We start from the raw sequence: 10,433 nt of genomic DNA on the forward strand, positions 1-10,433 counted from the left end.
AGGATGGGGAGGATCTAGAGGATAACAGAAGCAGATGACAACACTGGGACCAGGAGGGAGAGAGGTCTGTTGGCACTTCCTGTGACATGAGAGGACCTGCTAAGAACATCCAGCTCTCCAGCATGATAGCTTTCACAGAGGCATTAACTCTCTGCAGGCTATTTAGGACACACATTTGGGTTTCCTTAACATAACTGCTTTGGTTTCTGGTAGACCCAGACGCTATTCCAAGGAAAATACCTTTTGCTAATGCTCATTCTGTTTTGGCACCTGGCTTAAGCTGTTCTGGCAAAAAGTGAGCTGGTGTGAGCTGTATCACCACTAAGTGGTTTTGGTCAGACTGGTTTGACAATATTTCTAATCTTTCTTAAGAGTAGACCAAATAGGGTTCTGCCAGAAGTCTGGAAAGCAGTCTCCAAGGAGAATGTGACTCAGGCGGAAATTGAGGTGGGCCCCAGATGAAAATGTAATTCAAAATCAGTTGACTGTAAAAAGGCAAAAAAAGATAAGGGTTTACGAATTCAGTGATCTGTAAAACAGGTTCTCCTATTAATTTCTTGTTTCCCATGTCATGCCAGATCTATTGCTTCACTGTCTTCATAAAAGACTAAACACCCTCTTAAAAAGAAAAATTCTCACCATGATTCAGTTTATTTTCCATATCCCAAGGCACTATTTTTTAAGACCTTTAATGCCAGCATAAATCTCAGAAATTACATCAACTTTCTATGGAGTAAAACTTGTGTGAACTGAAAATCAACCACCCTGTCTAGTTTGGAAAATTTTTCTTTGAGCTAAGGCTTTAGAATATTGGAAGAAATATAAGTACAATGCACTATTCCATTCAAATTCAAACATTTAGCTTTGTGCTTTGAGTCAAGTCTATTTTGCTATCCGTGGTAGATCTGTTGAGTATTTCTAAATTAAACTCAAGCTTTGTAAAGAATCTGAGTGTAAATGTAATTTTCACTCAGTTTTTTTACCAATTTTGTTTTGTGTTCATTTTTTTTCTCCTTTCTCTGTGACATTTAATTCCTTAAAACTGGAAGCCTGAGAGTTGATTACCAACAGACAGGATTACCATGTTAACTAGGTGTTAGGCTTTAACTGTTTGAGACAGAGTTTTCTAGCCTTGCAGGGTGCATTTGCTTTCTTCAGATGAAAACAAGCAGAATTCAGTGTCAGCCTTGGTGGTGGAGTCTGCCTCCATCAGCTCTGAAGTGCTCTTATGGAATAAAAAAATACTGTTCTGGCTCCAGGCATTGTACCACTGTAACACCAAGGTGATTGAAGAAAAGCAGTATACTGATAAGAACGTGCCTTGATATCTTGAGCAAAAGGTACTTGAACATAATTCTTTAAAATCATCTGGCTCAAAAGGGATGATGTTACTGTAAAACTTTTATTTTTGTCTGGGGTATTTTTCTTTAATTACCAATTTGTAATTGATTAATTTTTGCTATATCTTTTTCTCTACACACATTTCTTGCTTGAATAAGATAAAATTTTTTCCTCAAATCTTGCAAAGAGTCATACTAGGGAAAGAAAAGGTTTGAGAAAATAATAAGTAAAGGCAGTCCTCTAAATGCAGACAGTGCGTTATTTATATTCATTTTTTAATCTAGAAAGGTAAGATATTTGCAGTTAGCATTGACACCTATTGTGATTTAAAAAAAAACAAAACTTGAAATTGAGTATCAGCTCAAGGACTATGCCCTTTTCAAATAAACAATAACACAGAATGAAAAATACTGCCTAGAACACACTTTGCATTGCACCTTTCTGCTTACATTCGTGAAATAAATGAGCTCAGTGCTTTGACAGAGAATGAAATGTTGGCTTATGAGGGTTTTTTTTTTATTTTTCTAGATGAAACCGAGGCACACATTGACTATGAAGATAACTTTCCCGATGACAGATCAATACCTGTTGCCGAGAAGGACCATGGCAATGGCAAAGAGGAAATTGAGGAGGAGCAAATACAGCTTTCCTTCAGTAAAACTTCAGAGGAAGGAAGAACTGGAAGTACAAAAGGGGTTACCCAGCACACAGACATTTCTGAAAAAGGAAGCAGGGCACCAACTGAGTCCCCTGTGTCACTCCTCAGCCAAAAAAACTTGTTTTGGTTTCCATCAGAAACTTTCAGTGAGCCTGAACCAGAGAAAGAGACAGATGATTCCACTAAAGCACAGTTTTCTGAAGGTGATAACCACATTGGTGTGAAGACAGTCTATGATGAACCTGGTGCTAAAATGTTTTATGACAGTGAGGATTTCCCCATTGGACCCATTCTCACAACTAGCCATTCAAAGACAGGGATGGATGCAGTTGCCATCACTGATGAGTCGTGGTTAGATGGATATCCAGTAACACAAGAGGTGGTAGAGGATGATGAAGAGGGTGATAAAGTTGATGGTTCGATGGGAACAGAAGATGACATCATCCTCACGACTGACCAGCCAAATCACGTGGAAGTAAGAAAATCAGGAAATGGCAGCCCAGCTCCAGAGGAAGGTCTAACACAGATTGTGGCAGCAACAACAGCGGTAGATGATGAGGGGGCTGAAGACACAGCGGTACCACTTACATCAGTGAGTGGTCTGGAGAACTTCAATGTCAGCAAGGGTTATGATGATGCCATGTGGGAACATCTGGCTACATCTCTGGAAAGTGTGACTCAGGAGCCCACTACAGCAATGCCATTTGACATCAGCAGCTTGAAAACATCCATGTCAGAAACCTCTGTGACTGTCAGCCCCTCAGATCACGCTCCATACACAGAACCAAGAGACACAACCACCTACCCAGAACAAGTAGCAACCACTGCACCAGCTCCAGATGTCATTACTGACACAGCTTCCCAGGAATTAGCTGAGCAAGAAAATCTCACCCAGGGCCTTGGAGAAAAGCCTATCCCCACTTCTGAGCCATGTGAGGGAGAGGATTGTCCAAAGTCCAGTAAAGGTGCTATCATAGCAGTAATAGTGATTCTTCTCTGCTTGTTACTGGTTGCAGCTGTTCTGGCAGTGTGGTTTTTCAAAAAAAGGCAGCAGAAAAATTCTGTTTATAAACTAAATGGAAGGTGTCAGCCCAAACATCACTGTTACCACCACTACCACCACCAGCACATCGAAATGCAGAAAGTCTAACCAGGGGCCTTTTGGCAGAGATCAGAAGAAAAAACATACTGATGCTAGAAGAATCACTTGACTCATGGATGCTAAAATCCAGCAGTGCAGAAAGCAGAAGAAAAAAGAATGCTAGAAGAACATAGAAGACAGAAAAGATTTCATCCTTTTGAAATTAAAGTCTAGCATATTCAACTTTTCAGAGCTAAAGAATCTGTACATTTTTATCACAAGGGTCTTTTGGAGACATCAGCAGGACACAGTGTGTTCAGTAGTACATCTTCAGTTTGTTCCGCTTTTACATTTTGCTCCTATTAATAATAAATTAATTGATTAATTTCTGTGTTACCTGGTTATAATGTAATGGCAAGGCTGGTCAGGCCTCTGGAATGTTCTCAGTTGAAGAGGAAAAGGAGGGAAGAATGGAAAAAGGATTTTTTTAGAGCAACCACATACTTGGTGTTTGCTCCTTTTTTAGAACCTGCCCAAGCTGGTCAGGATAAACCACCATAACAAATTATTACCTGATGTGTCTTAAAAAGAAAAACTGTTTGCTACCAGACTTTAATGGATAGTATTGCAATGATTACTAAGGTCATTTTCTTCAATGTTGTGAATTTAACAAGCCACAGATATTGGATCATTACGCTACTTTTCTGGAAGGTGTTCTTTTAGCCTTAGTGAAGAAATGCCATTCTTATAACTAATCTTCCTGTAGCAATGATGATGTTTCCCTGGAATTCAGAGAATAGTGTAAGTGGCATTCTTCCTTGAACATGAGCAGGAGAGGAGTCAGAGCACCTTTGAATACAGGTGCTATGATGAGTAGCCTCTCATTAGAGAGCCAAACACTGATAAAGCACTTCCCAGGGGAACCCCATATAAAATCAGCTGCTTTCTGGACATGATGTTGACTGACCAAGATACTGAACTTTAATTCACAGCCAGTAGTACCTCTGGCAACCGAAGCCATGTGTAATACTTTTGCCATGTGAACTCTGTGGAAGGACTGATTTTTCACCATTTTGCTCTTGCATTGGCTGGAGGGGTGGACATTGGCTCTGGGAGATGGGCAGCCCCTTTGCACACTGTTTATTGTGGTTTGAAAGATAAAGCAGACCTGGGAAAGAAATAAATTGCATCTAGTTGATAGAATGAATTCAGCTTCTAGACTGGACATTGGTGTAAAAGCACTGAGGCTTTTCCAACAGCACATTCCATCTCCAACAGCTCTGAAAAGAAACAGGAAGAGAGAAGAACATGTTTTCTAGAATCCCTTAGCATAGTTCATGTGAGCTTAGTATGAGGTCTTCCTTACATTTCTGAATGAACGAGGAAGTCTGGCAACTGTGAATAATCTGCAGGTCAGAAATAAATTCATCTGCCATTCAGCCTTAGTCAAAGAGTAAGAAAAGGTGTCTGGGTGGAGTTCTTTCCATGCTCTGGCTTGAGTCACAGTGGTAATCACCTCTAACTCCATGCAAGCTAGGCTTTATGAAATGGAGTGCAGAATTGGGCCCATCTTACATGCAGCCATCAATCTCAGGGCTGGTAAGCAAAACAAAGCACTTTTAGACAATGGCTATGGGCTATCTTGGAGAATTTGACCTCAGAGGGGTAAGAGTTGAATCTTTTTGCCTGGCAAGAGCCACAGTAAATAAAAATAACAGAAACTGTACAGATTTGTAAATATGTCTCTGACATATGCATGACTTTATGCTTTTAATGCATTCTACACTATGAAATAACTCAAAATTTCTGTTGTAAACTATTTCTTAAAAGCAGATAAAAAAGAAAAACCCAACAATGGATTTCACACCAAGCAACCTTATGGTGACTTTAACTCAACTAAAACATATAATCTGTAATACCATGGAAATATGCTGAAAAATAAAAACAGGAACATCTATTAAAAATATTGCTTTGCTGAAAGGTGCAAGTAGGTGTTACAGTTCTGTGTAGCATCATTCTAAATGAAAAGTCAGTTCTATTTGTCCCAGGAAAAGAACGTGTAAAAATGAGACTCAAAATATAATTACAAACACAAATTGTACAAGGCTCTTATTTGAGACTTAGAAACACTTATTATTCATGAACCAGAAGAAAGTGTATATTAACATAATGCTTTGGAGGTATTTAAATAAAACTCAAGTTACAAAAACACCAGGAAAGGAAGTGTCTATGCGTGTTTTTGTGCAAATCATCCAGTTTGCCCACAAGTCTATGGAGAAAAGATAGGCCTGTTACTTTCATAATTCTTGTAGAAAATGCTTTGATATTAAAAATATTAGCTAAAAAGTGTTTAGCTTAGACTGCCAGCCCAGTTCTGCTTTAGAACATCTACCTTCCTTTGCAGCATCATCTGTTTGTAGTCACAGTATTCAATTTACCAGGGAGTTTGGGAAAACTAATAAACATATGGAGATAAACAGCTCTTCAATTATACATTTGACTCAGACTTCGTTGTGTGTGAAACTTGGCTAATCACAGATAATGGGAATGGCAAACAATATGCACATCATACAATGAATATGAAATCTTAACATGATAAGGTCAAAATAGAGTAGGAGATTAATTAATTCGAAATCAAAGCTGAAACTGCCAGCTGCATGTTGAAATTAGTAGAGGAAAAGAAGCTGGGGAATACCAGAAGTGCTTTTGTGATGGTGATACCCAGCCATTGATCTGGTACTCTGTGATAAAAGTTATGTATCATTCTTTTTAGGGAAACCATGTATTACAACAGGCTGGTCAGAATTTTCCCACTGGGGCCAAGACTGGGATATCATTTCCCTTTCCTCTCCTTTCCTTTGTTAACCTATTAACTTGGCCCCCATTTCATACAGACCTTATGCTATGGTGTCTGGACAGAGATTGTAAATTCACTTCACTTCAGTGTTGCTGAAAAGCAACACTGTAGGGTGTGACATCACAGCTACAGGCAGTGTTTGGGGGTTGAAACCCATGCAGCCAAAATGAAGTTGCTCCCCCTTGTACAGAAACACTGGGTTTCATGCATTTTAGGTGTTTGCTAAGTTCTCGGGCTGAAATTCCCTCAATCTCTTTGCTTGTCCTAGTAATATATGGTTATTGTGTTGTACTGCCTTATTGCTTACTGTACCTCAAAAACTATTATGCTGGAGATTTGTTGCCATGGGCATTGGACCCAGCATAGATTTATTTTTTTCTTCAATGATTTACCTTTTTTTATTACCAAATAATTTGTAATGCAAAGATATAATACATATTTGCAAAAGATCAGAATATGTAGCTATGAATGACCACTTAAAAACTACCCTTAATAAGAAATGATTATATTATCATAAAACTTGTCAAACTACAGGGTTTTCACCAGCTCAGGATGATACTTAAGTGTTTAATCCTTTTCAGATAAGTGATAGTGAGAATGGGGCAAAGGCAGAAAGTCCCTTTTTTATTTTCCTTTAAAGTTAACAGCCATATAAAATTACTTCACTGACTCCCATATTTCCACTTGAAAGTAAGCAAGTTCCATTACTTTGCCAAATAATTAATCAGGAAGAAAAAGCACATTTGTTACTTCATGATGCTGAAAAGACCTACCCATGAGATATATCAATGGGAAGAAGTTAAAAATAATCAAAGAAAACTTAGAAAGTTTTTCAACATGAAAGGTTAGCATTTATAAACTTCAAAATTCAAACTCTCCACAGAATTTAATTTCCATATAACATCAGTACTTTAAGGAGAGAGAAGAGGAGACGGAGGAGAGATGGATGCCTAAACCACTGAATATTTCCTTGCCAAAAATAAATAAATAAAAATGTATCTATTTATTTTAATATTTTCTCCTAGGCACTGAAGAGGACTTAAGATACAAACCCCTGATTTGCTGGGGTGTGCAACCCAACTTACTTTGGCTATTTCTTACTTAACTCCTTTTTTGTGTAGAGCTTAAACTCTCCACACTAGGTCATTCAAGTCTTGAGTCACCAGAAAAAAGAAGTCGCTGTTTAAAGTATGGCAGACGACCAAAAGTTCAGACAGCTGCAATGAAAGATTAGTTGTGGGGTTTTCTCACTGCCTTGCTACAAACTGCATCACAGCTCTATGTTCAAACATTATTAAATGGGAATGTTTTCTCTGGCACTGGCTGCTCCTCCCTACAGTTTAAGTATTGAATTTTTTAAACTGAAGTAGCTTTGGTTTACAGCTCACATTAGAACTTAAAAACATATTTCCATAGTAGCTGGCATATGCAGGCAACTGTTTATTCTCAGTACCAGCCATAATAAACACTTGTACTTTTATAATCCAACAAATCTTTGTCTAATCATGACTCCGTTTTCAGAGCTGTAAAATTTGTACGCTATTTAAACCCTTTTTCAGGAAGACTCTCTTGAAATGGAAAGATTTTCTACGTGTGCCTCCATTATCAATACAGACCAATAATTCACTGTAAAGGATGTGAAGATAAATGGTGGGTATTGATGGCAACAGTCTACTGAGAAAGAGTTTTGTAAAGCAGGATATTTTATTATATTTTATCATATTTTCATATGATATCTATCATATTTTCAGGGGGATATTTTGTCTGGAAAGCATGGAGAAATGACACCTCCTTGGTTGGATGGGCTCTTTGGGTGAATTAAGAACAGCAACTGTCTAACTTTTGGGTTTATATTCTAGCATTACAAAGCAGTAAAGCCCTGGAAAACGGAGCAATTTGAATTTTCTTTTGGCTCACGCCCTGTCAACAGAAGTAATGAAGGTCTGCTTGCAGGATTGCTACGGCAAATGAAAGGGCCCAGCAGGACATTTGTATTCCCTTTGAATTTGCCAGAAGTGATCATTCTAAAAGTATTTGTTTTTCATAGTTGATTTTGTTGGCAATAGGAATTGCCAAGGCACAGAAATATGGAGCCTGAAATGCTCTTTTATTGGAGCATAATTAAGCTTTGAGGAGAAAAATCACTACCATCCTTCTTCCTATTTTTAATGGATGTTGCCATTTGTGAGGATGAATTCGCAAGGAGCCAGTAATAAAAAAAATTGCTATCAGTAAGAGTAGACATTAATTTTAAAATGATTATACTCTTAGCAGAGTCTGTAAAATGCTCTGATTTTTAACCTATGCATGTCTTCCCTTACCCAAGCTTTAGTGCTTATGTAAGAAACACTGTCCTGACAGCCAGTGGTTGTGTTTTTCACCTAAACAAATTTCCACTTCAGTGTGACACTGTTTCTGACTCAGTTTAATTTTTTGCTTCCAAGCAGTTCCCAATCATGCAGGACCCCATTCAATAAGAAAACAAGCTCAGGACTCACATGCATGCAGACCCCTGTGCTAGGACTCTGCCAGAAGATGGACTTCACCCACCATTTGCCTCTAAGTGGTGATGGAATGACATGCAGATGGAATTATTGCAGGCTTCCTTGTGAGCACTGACAGAGCATCAGAGGCCAACAGCAGCTACCAAGACAGCCAGCTTTACTGTTAGAAGTGTGAGTAATTATTAAGAAGTGTAGCTGTACAGCTCTACAACAGGCAATACTACCGCCAAGGTAGCCAGGGACACAGTACCAATGCTGCATTCAAACCTGCCACATGAACATGGTGTGTTCAGCAAGATGATGTTGCCATAAGCATCAGCATCATACTGTAAACCTCGCCAAAAGTGGAGACAAATCTAAATATCCCATCTGGTTAGGCAGAAGCTGCTAACATCTGAGGCAGGCTCACAGCTGCAGGAATTTGGGGTGGCAGAAGGGAGACAAGAATATTCCCACTGCCTCCCAAGAAGAGTTGGCAGGATCAGAGAAGTGGAAGAAGAGACACTTAGTTATTACAGTCACATGTAAATGCTGGCATTTAACAATAGCAGCAGGAAAAGAAAAATCAGTTTAAAGAACCTGAGAATTCTGAAAAAAGCCACAATACTGAAGAACTGAAAGAGGAGATATTTCTCACTAGAAAAGAACAAGGGTTTGAGAACTACTTGTACTTACTAGGATAGAACTGGCTTGGAACTATCCATAGTAGAAATTAGGAAGGCCAGAAAAAAATCCACAGACACTTGAACAAAATTAAAAAAGGATCACAGTGCCATCTCACAAGGCCACAAGAGCCATCAAATGCCTCAAGTTAAATCAAATGGTAAAGGACATCAGACTAACCTATTTAAGAAAAATGTATTATTGGCTAATGGACATCTCATGAAATCCCCACCTGAGAAGGCAAAATGGGAGGTGAGTTTAGCTGCAAGATGAAGAGCTGAGGAAATGAGTGAACATGAGAAGGGATTAGCTAAGGAAGCCTTGAAGACCAAATCACAAGCTTGCCAGAAAACTGATAACACCTGAGAGACTTGCAATAACCATTGAAAAATGGTTCAATGAAGAGAAAAAATCAGGGTTCATAGGCACCAAATGTATTCCCACTGTAATCTGTTGAAGTCAAATGAATCACAAAACAGGTAACTGGTGCTTAGTTTTTACTGGTGGAGTGAAAAAATGGCAGTATTTTACCATGTCCTTTGCTCTTTTAAAAACATAATAGGAATCTCAGACAATTAGTGCTAGAAAGGGGAATGGAGTTCTTTAACTGGAGAGAAATAATTCTGGGTGCAAAACGAATTGGAGCTTATTTTCTCTCATCTTGTACCTACTGCAGTCTATGCTACTTTCTCCCCCAACAGGCAGCACCTGATTAGGAGTTCTATGCACGTGTTATTTCCACACAAGATGTATAGTCACGGGACACCTTGGGCTCAAGAACCTGAATTACAACCATCTCTCTTGGAGCCTTTGAGCTGCAGTACCTACAGAGAGCACACGGATCTGGGACACCACAGGGCACCACAGAAACAAAAAGCCAGGCAACAGCCAGAGCTTGGCAGAGCTCTGGAGTCAGTCTGGTAAATGGTGATAGCAAAAATGTAAACTAAAAATGCTGTTAAACGAATGTAGAGGTACATCCATCTCTAACCAGCTCCACACCCTTTAATGGTGGCATTTCTGGATTTGAATGCTAGAGTATCAAAGATCAAGCTATTGGCTGTCACAGAATCACAGGATCACACAATATTATGAGCTGCAAGGGACTCACAAGGATGATGGGAGTTCAACTCCTGGCCCTGCACAGGACATCCCCAAGAGTCACCAACCACCCTCCGAGTGAAGATTCTTTTTCTAATAGCCAACCTTAATCTTCCCTGACACAACTTCAGGCCATTCCCTCGGGTCCTGACACTGGTCACCATAGAGATCAGTGCCTGTCCCTCCTCTTCTCCTCACAAGGAAGTTGTAACTGCAGTGAGGTCTCTC

General features: G+C 39.2%; 1 protein-coding gene across 1 annotated transcript in view; it reads left to right on the forward strand.

Annotated features, from left to right (window-relative positions):
- The window catches only part of SUSD5 (sushi domain containing 5), a 41,257-nt gene extending 35,958 nt beyond the window's left edge, over positions 1-5,299 (forward strand). The window contains exon 5 of the mRNA XM_030265278.3: positions 1,870-5,299. Within this exon, the coding sequence (XP_030121138.2) occupies positions 1,870-3,149 (1,280 nt within the window). The 3' untranslated portion in view covers positions 3,150-5,299. The remainder of the gene's footprint in view (positions 1-1,869) is intronic.
- Positions 5,300-10,433: the final 5,134 nt, after the last annotated feature.

The sequence above is a fragment of the Taeniopygia guttata genome, chromosome 2 (assembly GCF_048771995.1).
Source record: "Taeniopygia guttata chromosome 2, bTaeGut7.mat, whole genome shotgun sequence".
Lineage (NCBI taxonomy): Eukaryota > Metazoa > Chordata > Aves > Passeriformes > Estrildidae > Taeniopygia > Taeniopygia guttata.